This window comes from Balearica regulorum, chromosome 1 (genome assembly GCF_011004875.1).
Source record: "Balearica regulorum gibbericeps isolate bBalReg1 chromosome 1, bBalReg1.pri, whole genome shotgun sequence".
NCBI lineage: Eukaryota > Metazoa > Chordata > Aves > Gruiformes > Gruidae > Balearica > Balearica regulorum.
In genome coordinates, this window is record NC_046184.1 from 131,534,817 (window position 1) to 131,552,790 (window position 17,974).

General features: G+C 40.7%; 1 protein-coding gene across 6 annotated transcripts in view; it reads left to right on the forward strand.

Annotated features, from left to right (window-relative positions):
* Positions 1-1,333: 1,333 nt before the first annotated feature.
* Positions 1,334-17,974, forward strand: part of SMPX (small muscle protein X-linked) — a 42,284-nt gene continuing 25,643 nt past the window's right edge. For 3 of the 6 annotated variants that reach the window (XM_075775284.1, XM_075775310.1, XM_075775301.1), the window contains exons 1-4: positions 1,346-1,505; positions 5,062-5,121; positions 10,192-10,281; positions 13,838-13,991. In XM_075775284.1, the coding sequence (XP_075631399.1) occupies positions 5,083-5,121; positions 10,192-10,281; positions 13,838-13,978 (270 nt within the window). In that variant the 5' untranslated portion in view covers positions 1,346-1,505; positions 5,062-5,082 and the 3' untranslated portion in view covers positions 13,979-13,991. Of the gene's footprint in view, positions 1,536-5,061; positions 5,122-10,191; positions 10,282-13,837; positions 13,992-16,039; positions 17,307-17,974 lie in introns of those variants that run through there. The other 3 variants (XM_075775291.1, XM_075775319.1, XM_075775323.1) reach the window with 3 other exon arrangements.

Below are 17,974 nucleotides of genomic sequence, written 5' to 3' on the forward strand. Positions count from 1 at the left end.
AAGCTGTGCCCCATACATGACGTGCTGTGGCAGATCTTCAGTAGCCTTCACTGAAGACGGTACTCCAGTCGGTGTGTGCACGACTGTGTAATAATGTTTCACTTCCCTCATGAGCTATAGCAACTCCCCCCCACACTCTCCCTTTAGCGTCTCTTCATCCATGCACCGTAAGGCTCAGCAGCTGGCCGTGATGGCATCACGCAGCCAGAAGCCCTCCTCCCCATGTGCATGGCTGTCCCACGTGGAGGAATGCTACACCGAGACAAGAAGTTGAGAAGTTGAGTGTGTGTGCCCTCATGGCCAAGAAGGCCAATGGTATCCTCCTAGGGTGCATTCAGAAGAGCTTGGCCAGCAGGTTGAGGGAGGTTATCCTCCCCCTCTACTCTGCCCTCCTCTGGAGGCCACCTCTGGAGTTCTGTGTCCAGTTCTGGGCTCCCCAGTTCAAGAAAGACAGGGAACTACTGGAGAGAGTCCAGCGGAGGGCTACAAGGATGATGAGGGGACTGGAGCATCTCCCTCATGAGGAAAGGCTGAGAGAGCTGGGACTGTTTAGCTGGAGAAGAGAAGACCGAGAGGGGATCTGATCAATGCTTATAAATATCTAAAGGGTGAATGTTAAGAGGATGGGGCCAGCCTCTTTTCAGTGGTGCCGAGTGACAGGACAAGGGGCGGCAGGCACAAACTGAAACACAGGAAGTTCCATCTCAATATGAAGAAAAACTTCTTGACTTTGAGGGTGACAGAGCACTGGAACGGACTGCCCAGGGAGGTTGTGGAGTCTCTTTCTCTGGAGATATTCAAAACCTGCCTGGACACAATCCTGTGCAACCTGCTCTAGGTGATCCTCCTTTAGCAGGGGGGTTGGACTAGATGATCTCCAGAGGTCCCTTCCAACCCCTACCATCTGTCAATCTGGACCTCAGGGCAGCTGCTGAGTGAGTTCGCTCCTGACCCGGCAGTGATACAGTCGCTTTGGTGTGGCATTCACCTCCCCTTGTTAGTTCCTATGAGGCGAGTTCTTCGTGATTATGTCTCCATAATTTTTTCTTTCTCCGGTGTGGCAGTAGGGAAGCACACGCTGCCCCAAACGCCATGGGAGGAGTTGTGCGTTACCTTCTGCAGCCATACGCCTGGTGCTTGTGAAAAGCCCAGAACGACAGGGAGAGGGAGGGCAGGAAAAGGACCCAAAGGTGTGTTCCCTCAACACCTCCTGCTTGACACTTGAGCCCTGGTTTTATGATGGTCAAGTGTCACAGGGGACCAAGTTACAGGGTGAATCAAACTCTATATTTAGCAAGAACAACTGGAAGCTATGACAGGAATTCCCTTTTACACTTTGCTTCTCAGCCGAGTCCCACTCCAGCCCGGAGCAGCTCTCCGTGCCGTCCGGGCTGAAAGCATCGGAGCTATTTCAGACACATTAAAAGGATCACAGTCAATACCTCAGCTGGTAGAAGAAGGTACCTCTTTCAGCATCGAAAGGAGGTGCACGTACTCACTTGACGGTTTGGAGCTTTTCTTATATAAATAAATAAGTAAGCTAATCTTGAAGGGGGTCAATTAAAAACTTGAAAGACCCTTATGAAAAGTCTTTAATAAGTGCTGCAAGGTGATTACAATAGTGGTGGGTTTCTGCTTATTTTAATGTCTCGTGCAGCGTACCAGCATATTCAGAGCAGATTCTTATAGTTATTGCTTCATAGTCTGTGGGGATCTTTAAAGATTTAAAACAGAAAATTGCTTAAATACCTAGTGACTCAGAAGCGTAACTGTGCATTAACTCGAATACTGTAGTACATGGGTGCAGGCTTATTGTTTTCTATATGTTTGTTATAGCTTGTGAAATATTACATGGGGGGTTGATGGTAAGAGAGGTGTTCTTTCACTGTAAGCTTGACAGGTAACTGTAGCGGAGACAACTGTATTACAGAAAATGTGATCGCATTTGCCTAGAGCGTGTACTAAGTTTTTGTGTAACAGGCTGGAAGCTGCGAAGTGGGGGTTTCTCTTCTTTCTTTGTACTAGCTGGGTCTCACAGTAGTGTAGTTCCTGTCAAAGCCTTTTAATAAGATAATACACTGCAGTTCTGTGTCCAAAACACCCGTTGTGCTTGATGCCGTGAGTGCGGCGGGGGGAAAGGACGGCTTCCAGCTGGGGCGGGGGGAGGGCTCTTTCTGCTGTTTGTGTGCCACTGTACATCTCTTGTGCGGATTACAAAAGGTGGCATTATGATATCTCATCGTATTTCAAGCAAATTGAATAATTCAGCTTATTATCTTCCTTCAGCCCCGTCAGAAATTATTTTTAGCAGAGGGACAGAAGATACGTCCTTTGTTTTACAAAGTTTCTTTTCAAAACACTCATTTATTTCACTGTAGTTGTCCTGTATTTCACAAGTAGTCCTGTTTGTGAGCACTTTCACTGCGAAGCAAGGGAATTTGCAGGGGGAATTCTGGCATTAACCAGCTCCAAACTGAACGCACGTTGCTGTTGCTTTCTAAGCGTGGCTCAGCATGCAGCCCATAAAAGGTAAAAGGTAAAGTGCAGGGAGGCCAGAAGGACACCGGGGAGCACAGGCTGCGTGCGTCTGCGTTTCTCTGGCTGCGTACGTGTGAAACCCTGCCGTGGAAATGAGGGCGAAGAGTGATTTTTTTTTGAGTTTGCAGAGCTGATTGGAATGCCAGAAATAACTTAATACAATCAGTGCAGCACTCTCGACTCTCTCTCTGAGACGCATGGCGAAAGAACAAAGGAATTTATAAAAGTGAAGTAATCACTTCAGTAATAGATGCATCTGTTATCTATGGTTCATTTTCCTGGGGCTGATGGTCAGTATTGCTCTGGAGGGAAACTCAGGGAAGGGGACAGAGCCAGAGAAGATTGTCTATTTTTACTCAGTAGCGTGCTGTTGTCCTGATTTCTCTGACGGTAATGAGGACAGCACAAACTGGTAGGAAAATCACCTCCTCCAAAAGCAGTCCTACACAATTGTATCATGCATCCGTCTTTAGGAACCGGTGTCTGATTGCAATCATTTCGAACGCAGACTTCTTGTGAACCCAGAGCACCTCACTGAGGAGCACTATCGCTGTCCTTGCTTTAAAGTTGAGATTCAATGTAAATCTTTGCCCGTTTAGCTCTAGGTGGTCCAAGAAGTGTATATCGGTGTTTTTGCAATGCACAGGCACGCAAGATGGAGAAGTACATCTTAGTGTGAATTTCTTTGTGGCGGTGTTTAGAAAATAGATCCATGGTGTTTAAAATGTTTTATGTTAATTTCCTGTGCTTTTGTTTCCATTTTTCATTCTGATTAGAAAGAGGAGAAGATGATAAGAAAAATTAATTAAACTTTTCTGTATTATGAGTCCTATCTTTCCAATAAACCGGGGGAATGTTTTGTATTTATCTTTGGAATACAAGCACTGGTTAACAGCACAGGTTCTATGCATAGTAAAGACTTTCAAAAAGGAAAGAGATAAAGTGCAGTGTATCTTTTTGACTCTTTGAAATGTGTGCAAATTCTGTCATGAACTTCAGTGGCTGAGATTTCATTGCCCAAAGTGAATTCTGAAGTTTTTAAAACTGCCTCTCATTTTAAGATTGTAAATGTAAATGTGAAGCCACAATATAAACCTCACCGGAAGCATGCTGGTTTTATTTTGTACGGTGGCATTTTTTTCTGATTTATTACTTTAGTGGAAGCAATTTAAACCCGAAGCAACTGATGAAGGTGACGTCCTCTGACTTAACGCTGTGTTGGTTTGGACAGCACTCTTTACAGCTGAGAGTGCGATCAGAGGGAGACCTCTTATGGCAGGTCATTTTTACATTAAGTGCTGTTCAGCATAATACGCAGATTTGAAGCCAATGTGAGGATAAGCAAGAGCAAGTCTTCCATGCAGCTCTGATGATACAGTTTCAGGCTGATATTCCAGGCTGAAGCCAACCTACAACAACATCTATACTTTTCTTCGGTACTGCCTCCACATGACAGTTATACTCTTTGGAGTACCAAAGTCTTTTGACCCACTTTCAATTTCTCAGTGTATTTCTACCATTCTCTCCTACGTCATTTATTACCTTTCTCAATATTTCCCTTCTCATCTCAGGTTAAATACTGTAGCAAAAATATGCTGTAGTTTGGTTGCGATCAATGAGTTCTCTGGCAAACTCATTTCTCACCTTTTAGTATTGCTATCTTAGTTTGTATTTTAATGGTTAAATAACCAGACTTTGATGAAGGTCTAGTCCGGTTAAAATCTTATGTCTCAGTGAAAGAATAAAAGGCTGAGATGATGTTTCAATTAATCTGACAATAAAATTTCTTGCTTGTTTTTTTTTTAACCTTTACAGAATCTTTTGACTTTGGTGTATTTCCCTTTCTTATTGTATATTAATACTGTATCACCTGATATTTCTCCACTTACATAAAATTATATGAAAAACTCTGTTCTTTTTTATCTTATAAAAATTGATAAATCTATATGACCTAGAACTTTGAAGAGAGGCTACTTTGTGCCCTAGCAATTGTCAAAGAGAACTTTACAGTTTGACCATCTTGATCATTTTCAGTGTATAGGCATTAAAGATTTGCAAGGATTTGGGAGGTGGAAGATGGTTGTGTCTGCATTTATCAATGTTTCATAGCAAGTTATACTTTATTTGAAAGGAGGTTTAAACTGAGAGGTCTAATAATTCCCACGTACACACTGTGACAGAGATAATCATACATTGTTTATCCTCCAATGCTTCCCTCAATTCTTACTCATTTCACAATGCCGTTAAGGTTTGAGAGATTCCTTATCTCTACTCATTATTGTTTTTAATGTGAAAGAGATAGCTCCATTTGTGGCAATGAAAGATTAATTGGAGAAGCTCAGGTGTTATGTCTCCTCCTGATATTCAGAAGGAATAACTAAGCAACTCTGAAACTGAGATGGAAACAGGAGCTGGGCAGATGAAATGGATGCCTGTCAAGAGGCAGCATGGGTTAAGTTCTAGCTTATCTCCCTTAGCTATCGGAATGTCGGAGCCTGTAACACTTTCCCATTTTGCTTGCAGGGATAAGCCTCTGTCTTAAAAATGTCAAAACAGCCAGCGTCACATGTCAAAGCCATTCAGGTAAGAGACAGTATTTATGTTTCTAATATAATAAAATAGTAAATCTCAACCTCCATTTCTTGTCAAACTGCATTTTTGCTCAGACAAAACACCACAGAAGTGCTAACTGGGGATTATTCTTTTGAAGTGAAAAGCTTGGTAGATATGAAAGCACTGAAAAAGTTTGACCTGAAGAGTATCTTATGATCTGAGCTGTTAAAAAACTGGATCAGATACATTGGTTGATCGCTTGCTTGCATGGTCTTTCCAGTGTTAGGTCACGCTTGTTGGTGGATCAGCTAAGCAAAACACGTTGATACATCTGCATGACTGATCAGCATTATGAGTAAAACTAATTCTTGCAACTATCAGATTTTCCACAGAGTTAATATAACGCTGGAAGAATTATAGCCTAAAAAGATGGCATAGGTATTGTGAAGTTGTTCATGTCTGCATTCTTTTAGGAAACGAACCCCACAACTTCCAGTACTTGTTTAAGAAACAAGAGAATTTAAGACAAATGCTGATGTTTTCATTTAAAACATTCTTGTATGTCACATATATATCCTCAAAGGGCATATGCTCATAAGGATGAAGTTGGTTGTTACATACTTGTAAAAGAAACAGCTGGAGAATTATCCCAACATCAGCATGAAGAGTGTATTTAGCTCATGCTATCACTGATTCTTGTCAAAAGGCCAAATTACCTCCTGAACTGCAAAATTTTACAGAATTTTCATGTATTTTATAAAATGCACTTGCAGTGAAATTTTACACTGATTTCAGAGGTTCCCTTGAAATTACATAAGAAACACAAAATGGAATTTCTAAAGTCTGATCTGTCTTCTGTTTCCTCAAGATAATACTAACTCAATGGTTTGGAGTATCAAGAAGATTAATTACCCAGTAGCTAGACAGCATACTGAAGTTACAAGGCATTGTAAAAATGCTTATTCTCTTTATCACCATCAGCTCTACTGGAACAAGCATGCAAACTACTGGACTCTAATTCAGTTGAAATTAGCAGAAGTTTGCCATTTCACTCAGTTCAAATTTTCATCCCTCTTTTACAGTGATTACTGAAATGTTTGTATGATTAATGAAAAAATGTAGATAATTTATAGCTCAAAAGTATTTACATTTAAACTCCATAGGCACATACAAGCATTTTTAAGGAATGAATTTGGTTTACTTTTTTCCTTAAAATAAAGAAGTAGTTATAGACTCCTTTTTAATTTTATGATGACTTTCCAACTTCTAAATATAAAAAAGAAAGAAAAAAGCTTCTACCTTGTCCACTTAAAAAGCACATTAAGTTAAGCACTAAGTTCAATATTCTAAGAAACTTTAATTTTTGCAAAGGTAATTTGAATCATGAGAAAAATTACAGCGCAAACTTTAAAATAAATCTATTAAACATTTTGTCAAAGGTTGCTCCAGCAGGGAGACTTGCACTTCAATTGGTGCCTGTTACGCTCTGAGCACTCTAAGAACCATGACTCAAAATGTCACATTACTTTTATACATTGTGATTCATATATTATGATCCTTTGCCAGTATGTGCTATTATAGTAGAACCAACATCCCTTGGAGAATGTACATCATGCTGCAGCAATGGAAATGTAATGACACTTTACTAACTGAAGTATTTCATGGTACTCCATGTCAGAAGTGGCTTCTTGCTGATGCTAAAATCTTCACTTGCCAACAGCCACTAAATACAGATGTGGGAGAGTTAAAGGTAGCGACTGGTTCCCAAGAGTAGTTCGGGGTGACAGCGGACCAAAGTGCTGTTAATTCCTGGTAACATTCATTGCTGGCTTCCCCCTCTCAGTGTGTTAAAGCTTGTGTACAGCTCTGGCTGAAAATTATTTTACCTACAAACACCACTCTTGGCTTTCCCTAGAGGTAAGAGGTTTCCTATTTTTTTTCTGAATTACATTCAGTTTTCTCTGTAGTTCCTTTATTATTTTTTTAACTTGAATATGTGTATACTGAAGTGGCCTTCCAGCTCATCCACTTGTCCTTCTGGACAGCTAGGAATGGCTGTGATGCTGTGGAGAACTTAGCCGTGACAATCCTCAACTCATGCAGGACTGCCAGTAATTCCAAGGCCCAACAACAGTTCCTGATCTGAATGCCCTGTCTCTAGTAAATAGAAAGAAGACCACAAACACATCTCTAAATACCAGTTTAATCGAGTCAAACCATCCATATATGTTGTATGTCATGCTTACAGATATTTTTCCTTCGATCTGTTGAGGAAGACCTTAGTCCAGTACCTCAGTACACATACCTACTCATTATGAAAACTGCAATGACATCCAAAATATAGAATCATAGAATCTTTAAGGTTGGAAAAGACCTCTAAGATCATCAAGTCCAACCGTCAACCCAACACCACCATGTCTATTAAACCATGTCCCAACGTGCCAAATATGGTAAGCACTTGCCAGAAACAAAGATGCAAACCCAGTAGTTTTAATAATTAGTATGATTAAAAATAATAATCACACCTAGAAAGTCTGTCTAAAGCAATTATAATTTAGGATTTCAGGATTTTGGAACAAAAAATTTCCGCCCCCACTGGATGGGGAGCCAGCAAGAAAGAGATCGCTGAAGCTCCCACCTCCATCCGAGCAAACAGGTGACAAGAGCCCTGCAACGTATTTTAAAAATGAAATTACAAACTCGTGCTGATCGCAGCACAACATAGTCCTTACAGAGCTACACTGGGGGATGGAATTTGGTCTGCTGTTCACTCATTATACGGCTGTTCATCCGTGGGAGGGGAGCGGCATTGGATTAAGATTTACAGCTCAGGACTCTGGTACCAGTTCCTCTGGTCAGGAACTCTTTGGAAATCAGTCATACTTTCATTTCATACTAGAAATATTTTAATTTATAGTATTAGTTGTCAGATCCATACAGTCTTAAAGGCTGCTTGTTTTATCAAGTTAATATTTCATGTCTGCATACGTCTTGTCCAAACTCTGACGTGAATGCACTTATTGCAGATAAAATAGTTCAAACCACTTCAGCGTGACACAGATTACTGCGAAAATGCCGAAGCAGACCAAAGAGCGGTTTATTTAATTTAATTAGCAGTCTGGCACTTAGGAGTTCATTTTTGTTTCCTGAACCATTTTTAGTCCCAGTTGGTCTGTCAATCACAGTCGGAAATGCAAGGGCCGGGTATCAGAATTACCGTGCTGTGGTATGCCCTGGGTGGGCACGGGAGGCTGGCCTCTGCTCTTACTGACTCCAGGGGGAAGGAATGCCTGACTTCAAAACGAGCACCAAGAGGACAGAGAACTCTTAATGTTTCAACTCTGCAAACTTGTATGACCACACTAGCTGTACAGTGCAGAGAAGTTTCATATTCAAAAAAAAAAAAAAAAAAAAGAAGCTGCCTGGAGGTACCAGACCCTGGCAGGGGAGATGTTTAAAATTAAAAATAGCAGAGCTGGTTTTTTCTCCTCCCAAATGAAATAACGGGTTAAGTACTGCGAGGCTGAAAATGCCCTGTCTCCTGGGAACTTAGGAAGTGCAGGTGAAAGGTTTCACAATATCTAAACCAATGCTTAGTGAAAAAGCATGATGAAATGAATACCCAGTTGTCTATAAAGTACGTGGCCCTACAGACATTTGCCAGCCCCTCTGAAATGGCAGCATCACCTTGCATAAATAAAATAAAGGCAAAGAGGTAAATAGCATACAGGGAAAGGTGTTTATTTCTTGGCAAATGGATTCTTAATTTGCTCAACAATTGCTTAATTTGATTGCAGCTGTCAGAACAGTAGTTAGTGAAAACAGTGGGCTGCTTCCCTGTGGTTACCCAACCTGGGGCATGATCTGCAAGACCACGATTTGAGCAGAAGGATGGGATTATTCATCTTCATTTAACACAAATCAGTCAGATGGTAAACTACAATAACACAGCTCGCTGTTGGAAGGTTCTCTGTTTCCGCTCCATAACATTACCAATTCCCCCCCGGTTTTACCAGTGGGAGTCATGGTATTTTGATGACATTTCCTAGGAGCAGCTTCTCTTCTGAGATCACGAGATAAGAATAGGTATAAATTGTGCATTTAGTTGATCACATCATTTGACTTTTAAAGTAATTCAGGCTGGGTCACATCAGGAAATACACATTTTAGCTGCTCTTTCCTAAACCATGTTTTCTGCCATTCTTTTCTCAAAAATATTTACTTTTAAGGTATTTATTACAAGCCCCATTTATGTTATGGCTACTGGCTTTCTGCCACGGATAAAAAGTCAGACTGATGATGTCGTGCGGGTATCCTTCTGGAGGGAGTTTGCTAAAGCCGGGGGCCAGCGGTCTGTCCGGCGTTGGAGCCAGCTCAGCCTGCCTCGCGCCGTGAGCCCCTGCTGCGGACCGGGCTGGGGCGGCTGGGCAAAACCCAGCAGGGGCTGGAGGGTCAAAAAGCCCTCTGCTTTCCCCACAGGTCCCCTTTGCAACCGAGAGGCGTATTTCTAGGACTAAGGCATTGCATTTGAAGTTTGTAGCACCCGTGGGTAAATTTTGTCGGTAAAATCACATTTTAAACACTCGTGGTGTAGTTGGCTCGGGACAGGCTTTCCTTCCAACTGCCTGTGATCCAATGAAGTGAGAAGTGGTGTCACTGGGGCAGGGAGAGTGGTCCAGTAGCTCAGGTGTTATTGTAGGATTTGGGTGATTTACACTTAAATGCTGATTCTGCCCCTCGCTTTCTGTTTGACCTTGAACAAATCGAAGCAGACTCAGACGCCTGAAGACACTTTGGTGTCTAGTACTCATTTGTTTAAAGTCCAATGAAATCAGGGAGCATTAGACTAAAATGCAGAACTTCAAAAGCTTTCTAGGTATCTTTTTTTTTTTTTTTTTCATTTTCCGTCTTTAAAATGGAGATGAAAGCACTTCTGTTTCCCACAGGAGTGGTGTGATGTTGCACGCATTGAAGGCATAAGTGCTCGGAAACCGCAATAATGTCTATACTCTTGTCCCAACCCTTTTGAGTTTTGCCACTTACCAACTGTATGCCTATTTATCGGTCACTATTATATGCATCAAATTTTCCTTCTCACAGGCTAATATTAACATCCCAATGGGAGCATTTCGACCTGGTGCAGGCCACCCTCATAGAAGAAAAGAACTTACACCTGAAGAAGTGGAGGAGGTAAGAAAAAAAGGGGTGTTGATTTTTTTTTTTTCCCCCAGGAGAGTCCCTGCTGTTGATGGAAGAAAGCCTTTTAATCAATCTCATAGCACTACATACCAATCTCAGGTAACACAGCTGAACATGCACTGATCCTTCATGGAAATAACTGGCCACCTACTAAACACTTCATATATACATTGTTCTGGTTTTGATACCAAGGCACCTACAGGAATTTAAACTGTTTCAAAGGTGTATAGCTCTGCTTCAACAGCAGGATAATACCTGCTGTCAGGAAGGAGCCAGGATTTCACCAGCAGTATTTATCTAGATGGGAGTTGATGGAATACATCATGAAAAGTTATAGCAAGGCTTTGGAAGAATATACTATTACCTGCTGCCCTGTGGTGGGATTTATTGTTACCGCTTGACAATATTGGAAGAGGTTTTCAAACCTGCCGGGTTTTTTGGAATATTTATCAACAAGGAGACATTGAATATGGAGACTGTAGAATTGCAAATTTAAAAGAGAAATTGTGAACCCATTTACCTGCATAAGAGTGAAAATACTCCATTTTAGATTGAATTCTGTGTTTGCATGCCTGTGCTTTGCAGGGAGTATTTAACACTGAGTTTTTAATATGAAGTCAAATTTATACCTTAACCAACACCAATCACAAAGGTTAAAATTAAACACAGGTATCATATTTCTGGATGATATTAAAGCATCTTATTTACCATGAATTTTTATAATAAATAAGAACTAAAACCAACGGTGGAGGAAAAGGCAGTGGGATACTCCAAATAAGAAAAAACCTCCAGTAAAGATGGGTGCTTATGGTTCCTGGACAGCTGGCTAAGTTTGATCTTATAGTGCCCACCCAAGAACTGGTCCTGCTGTGCCAGAGCTGTGGAAGCTGCTCAGAGCCAAGGGCAGGAAAGGCTCAAAGCGGCCCCATAGAACTCTGCTCGGCCGAGAGGACTTGCTGCCACGCGGGTGAAGCAAAGCTGTCGTGGCTGGAGGGAGTCTGGCCTCAGGCAGAGCAGAGCCGTGAGGATGAGGAGGGAGGTGGACAGCCACTTCTGTCCAGGCATGCAGTGGCACTGCTGGTGGTTCAGCCCCCAACAAGAAGCAGCCAGATTAGTTTTGGACAAATCATTAGCTCCCTCTGACCTGGTACAGGCACTTGAAATGATCAGGTTCCGTTATCTAAGAGCTAATTCTTCCTGTTCTGTCTAAATCAGACAGATTTTTTTTTCTGAATTGCAACATATTTGTTATAAATAGTGCTTTGTTTACAGAGAACTTTCCTGAAGAAATCAGAACTGACTTAATTCTTCTTAAGCACATTTTAAAAACCCAAAACCAACCATACAGAGTGACCTTGAACACATATTGTGGCTTTCTCCCTTGGAAAGAAATGAAAGTGTATTCTCTCTGCAGTAATTAAACTGGTGAAGGAATGCATGTTATTAAGCAGAAACTAATATAGCATGTGTGAACTCTGGTAGCATTTGAGAAATAAAATAAATGACTAGTGCTGATAATTAGACTTGGTTGGGTAATTGAATATTACTTTGCTTCTCAGTTATGTGAATACTATATTTGAGACCGACATTTTGGAATGAAAGTTCTTGGCCCCGGTTTTATAGCCAATATGCAACCAAAGCAACAGGAGTAAAAACTACAGAATTAGATTCTTGTAATAGGAATGGAATAAAAACACTACCCGTAGACTTATCTTTTCAGCTTTCTCATCTCATTAAGTTTTGCAATACAGCTCGTGATTCGTTAGATCACCTTTAGACAAATACAACTTTTGCCAGCAGTGCTTAGCATTTTTCACTATATTTTAAAGCCTTGGCAAAGGAGATGAGGGAAATATAGATCTTACTCAATGGGATGGTGGAGTCAGAAGGGAACACGCATTTTTGAAGGTTAACGGAGTGGACATGTTAACATGCAAAAGAAATAGAGGGTGGGAATTTCAGAAAATAACTCTTCAGTTAGAGCATTTCCATGCAGATATTTGTTAACTCTTGTTGTACATCTAAGTTTTACTCTTCAGACCTCCTTCAGTAAGGCTGAATGCCAAGGTCTGGTTTCAGCTATGCATTGCACACGCAGTGGGTGACATAGGGAGGGGTGCAGCAGTAAATAGCACGCACCTGAGATTAGAAGGGAAGGCTGACATCAATTTATGGAGCACAAAGTCTCCAAAACATGGTCAAAATTTGCACCGTTTGTACTATGAGAAGGAATGGTATTGTAGGTGACTTGAAACAGTATTTTTAACACAGTATCTGCTATGGGAGATTGGGGGATGATAGTTTATTCCTGATTATTCAGATTAGCTAGCTGTGCGAGAAAACTGTCAAAGGAAACAATGGCTTAAAGATCAGATAGGGAGAAAATGTCAGTTTTCTAAAATTCCTTGTTTATTTGCTACTTGACATTGCAAAAAGTCTACTTCCTCATTAGCATGTGATTCATTAGTCAACAGAAAAAAGGAGGGTTTACTGGCCAATAATATTTGACAGATAATGTTTTGATTTTAAAAATGAAGTCAAATATTAAGAATTGACTGTTCAAGGTCAATACACCTTTCCAAAAAGGCTAATGAATCTGAATACTGAATTAACTCCAAAGAGGCCACCCCAAGAGGATATTCACAGAGTAATCAAACAAGAAAAAATAATTTCATTGTGAAATTATTTACGGTAGAATATTACTTCTTCTCTAAACCTACATGATTCCCCCTCTATGCCAGCTTTATAAAATACAGAACAGGCTGGATGAACCTTAAAGTCCCTATTGGAAAACTACTCCTTCAAAATGTTACTCAGTATGGAATAGAAATTGTCTAAAATACATAGCAGTAGTACAGCTGAGGAAGTACCAAGGACTGAAATACTTTGGTCCATCGGGAAATTAGTTGAGATGCTTGCTATTGTGTAAGTAAGTGCTGTTATTTAGCCTGAATTTTTACAGTGTCAGCAAAACAGCTGGCAGGCACTATCCTAATTCAAGCATAAAATGACAAAAACCCTTCTGGTCTTACAACTGAGGTTAAGAGAAATTAAACAGCAACTTGAACTGAGTTTGGGTGGAGCTTTTAAGGACCATAACCTACTATCACAGCTCTTCTCCAGAGCTGCACAAGTGCATGATGGTTTTTCTCCCCAACTGGCCCGCTACTATAAGTCTGAAAGAAATTAGACTATAAAAATGGTTCTTCTGCTTTTTATCCCTAAAATATGAAGGACCTGGGAGTTGCCTTTAATGCTTTAATGTTCCACTCAGTTAATTTTTCGCTAATGTAAATTCTTGCTCATTTACCAAAAGATCCACATTCCTCTGCACTGAGCACCTTCTAATTTTTTCCAGAATTTTTTTAGTCATCTTTGACAACAACCAACAAAATAACCTATCTCTTCCTGTTCCTCCCCCCAAATTTCCATTGGGATTGCATTTAGTATAAAAACATCCTTTCCAATTTCCCAGGTAGCTGACTGTACGCTCATACTCGAGAGATTGCTATTGTGGCAGTAAGGTCACTGGTCTCCTGTTTTGCAGAGTGTTCCTGCTTCAACAGAGGAGGAGAAAGACAAGAAACATCTCCCAGGAGCTAAGAAACTACCAGGTCCTGCTGTCAACTTGTCAGAGATTCAGAACATAAAGAGCGAGCTGAAATTTGTCCCCAAAGCTGAACAGTAGCTGGAACAAACAGGTGAGTAAAAGAGAGGTTCTTAGCATGGCTCTGGGAGAAGCAGGCTGATACAGAAACCTCTTTGTGTCAAAAGATGGCTTTCCAATTGCTTCAAAGGACCCGTGATCACACCCCATATTTCAAAGACAAAATGTGAGAAGAAAAGTTCATAATCCTTGGAATTCTCTGTTATTTCAAACATGGAGCATGTACGAGGCTATAGCAAATAATATATAGCACCCATGAACCAGCCTAACAAAAAGTGTGTTCAGCTACTAGGAATATTGAAGCCATCTTAAAAATACCAACTTCTTGCTTCACAAGCACAGGTTCCGGTTTTATGGAATATAGGACTTGTACACACTAACTACGAATAAATGTATTACAATGAAATAAATTTATTGCAGTGATGGAGAAGTAGGTCAGTATTTTTAAAAAGCTCCTTTGGAACATTAGATATTTGATATTATTTTATTTCTATAATTCAAAACTGACATGCTAATGGCTTCATGTATTTGATCACACAAATGTACCCAAAGCCACTTGTGGCAACCAAGGACTTGCTATATGTCTGTGCGGAGCTCGGATATATGATACGGGACCTTGGAGAGATCTGTGCTCCTCTGGAGCGGCAGCTGGAGACCAGGCAGGGACCCTCAGGCACTGCAGACAGCACCAGACACCTATGGGTTGAGCCACTGGTCTATGACTAGCACCATAGCTCATACTTGATCTTATTTTGCTTAATGTCCAGACGGAGATCAGTGATGAGTGGGGTCCCTTGGGGGTCCATGCCGGCACCAGTAATGTTTAACATCGTTGACGGTGACATAGTGGGATCAAGTGCACCCTCAGCAAGTTTGCAGATGACACCAAGCTGAGTGGTGCGGCTGACACACCTGAGGGATGGGATGTCAATCAGAGAGACCTGGACAAGTTTGAGAAATGAACTTCATGAGGTTCAACAATGCCAAATGCAAGGTCCTGCACCGGTGTTGGGGCAAACCCCGGTATCAATACTGGCTGGGGGATGAAGGGATTGAGAGTAGCCCTGCAGAGAAGGACTTGGGGTGGATGAAAACCTGGACATGAGCTGGCAGTGTGCACTCGTAGCCCAGAAAGCCAACCGTGTCCTGGGCTGCATCAAAAGAGGTGTGACCAGCAGGTCGAGGGAGGTGATCCTGCCCCTCTACTCCACTCTTGTGAGACCCCACCTGGAGTACTGCGTCCAGCTCTGGGGGCCCCGGTACAAGAAAGACATAGACTTGGAGCAGGTCCAGACAAGGGCCACAAAATTGATCAGTGGGTTGGAGCACCTCTCCTATGAGGAGGACAGGCTGAGAGATTTGGGGTTGTTCAGCCTGGAGAAGAGAAGGCTCCAGGGAGACCTTATAGAAGCCTTCCAGTACCTGAAGGGGCCTACAGGAAAGCTGGAGAGGGACTGTTTACAAGGCCATGGAGTAACAGGACAAGGGGTAATGGGTTTAAGCTGAAAGAGAGGAGATTTAGATTAGATATTAGGAAAAAATTCTTCACTGTGAGGGTGGTGAGGCACTGGAACAGGTTGCCCAGAGAAGCTGTGGCTTCCCCCTCCCTGGCAGTGTTGAAGGCCAGGATGGATGGGGCTTTGGGCAACCTTGTCTAGTGGAGGGTGTCCCTGCTCATTGCAGGGGGGTTGGAACTAGATGACCTTTAAAGGTCCCTTCCAACCAAAACTATTCTATGATTCTATGATTATTTTATTTAAAAGGAAATATTCAGCACTTCAACATGGATTTCAGAATCATTTCCATCTGATTTCAAACAAAGCCTATAAGCCTCCATTGTTCTACATTCTGAGCCTTAAAGAAATTAATGATCATTTCTGTCCATGAAATTATGGTCTGATATTCTTTGAAAGGCATGAGTCAATAAAGATGCATCAGACAGTTACAATGAAAATTCAGCTGTACAGAGAATTTTCAATACAAAACCACCCTGGCTACTGTAAGAAAGAGAGAGTTGTGTCACACAATAGTCATCTGAATTGCCAGTTGTGCCTACTGACACAAGTCCTTTTTGTCACGAAGAGAGGCAGAGGAACTAAGCTGAGTAGAAGAACATCATCTGGAATTTACTGCACCGAAACATAAATGAAGAACAGAAGAAAACAGAAAGCAGTGCAAAATGGTTCTGGGAACGCAGAAGCGCTATGGACCAGGAGTGTTGAAAGAAATGGTGTATAATCTGAGTGAATTGTCCTGCAACACACTGCAACATTAACTTATTCTAACATACAGCATAAATATGCCATTTAGAAGGAAAAAGTGTTATTTTTTTCTTGCTGTTGCCCTGCTGTGTCATAATGTTCCTGTTATTAAAAAAAAACAATGGAGTCTTTCTCTTCAGAAAACAGGAAAAGGAAAATTAACATTTTGTAAAATGTAACATTGTAGTCATTGCATTAAAGCAGTGCCCAGAGAAATATGAATTTTTAATGTAAGGCTTTAAACAGGATTTTCTCTGTAAGAGATATTTAGACATAAATTTAGCCCTGTATTTATTCTTACATGATTGCTATTTTCAACATTTAAAACAGTTTTTTAATAATTAGCTTTCTGAGAGTCTGACAGAAACATTTAGGGTGTGCACAGAGATTCACTCTGAAGAAAAGATTTCTACAGAAAGGTCAGCAAAGTAAAGGACATCTTGAAACCTATGAGGTCATTATGAAGTAATTTCTGTCTCCATCCTTCTTTTGATGTTGTATTGGTTATCATGTTCTGACAGTGACACAGATTTCTAGATTTTGGACAGTACAGTCATAGATCATATCTGAAACGTAGTTGCTAGGAGAGTTGCAGACACAGTACTCACTGGAGACTAGGAGTTTAGGTTTGGTTGCAGTGCAGAAGTAAGCATGTGAATAAATTCTACGTAAAATCGAGATGTACATCAATTGCCATATCCAGCAGCCTTGAATGGTACTAAATCTAAGGATTGTCCCCTATAGAGGACATTCATCAGTTCATTTGTTTTAGGTATGACCTGCAGCCTTGTATAAAATGTGATATAGTCAGTGAAATGTTTCATGACTGACCATGCCAAGGCAGTGAAGATTATCTTTATTTGCAAGAAATCTACTCTCACATCTGCCTAATACTTTGCTTCATCTCCAAGAAGGGGTTACCGATCATCCTTTGGATGTGATGCTCTCTAAAGAACGGTAAACTGACTGGTCAATAGAATATGCCTGTGCAGAGTGTGTACTGATAAATGAGGGTGTTCTTTGTTTTTTGCAGTTTGAAAATTAATTCTCTGTCACATTAGTACAATAAACTCTTCAGATATTCACTGTCGAGGGATTTACCTTTGTTAGTATTTATATATTTCTTGTGGTACTCTGTAGGAAATACCCTGGTAGAATAACTGGTAAAAGAACTCCAAATTCTCCAGATGATAATCCATTATGCTGTGATCCTATAACATGATATCATAAAAAGATAAAAAAATATACATAAATATGTCAAAAATACAAAAAAATTTACAACTACAACAATTATTTCTAACACTTCCTCCTAGTATTGTAATTTTTCATTAGATAGTTTCAGTAAATTGCAAGTCAACATGATCAGTTTTGGTTTAATTTTGATCCATGTTTTCTTGCTCCATTTTACAGAGTGCAAACTCATCAGCAAAAATAAGGAACCTGCAAAACAGTAGGTTGGTTGATTATTTACAAACCCATTCCTACATAATTTACACTTCAGAGTAACTTCTGTTAAATATCTTTGGTCTTGCTCTTTCACCAAATTAGGAAACATGAATAGACTTGCTACGATCGTAGCTGTGAGTCTAACAGTTTGTGGGAGGGATATAATTAGTGAGATGTCATGAGGCTGGATCCACTGAAGGTCATAAAGTGCTTATCAGTTCAGATATTCCTGTAGTCATCCCCTGCTGTTGGTCTATCATCTATAATTAACTAATTAGCATATTCTTCTTTGTCATAAAGAATTTTTTTC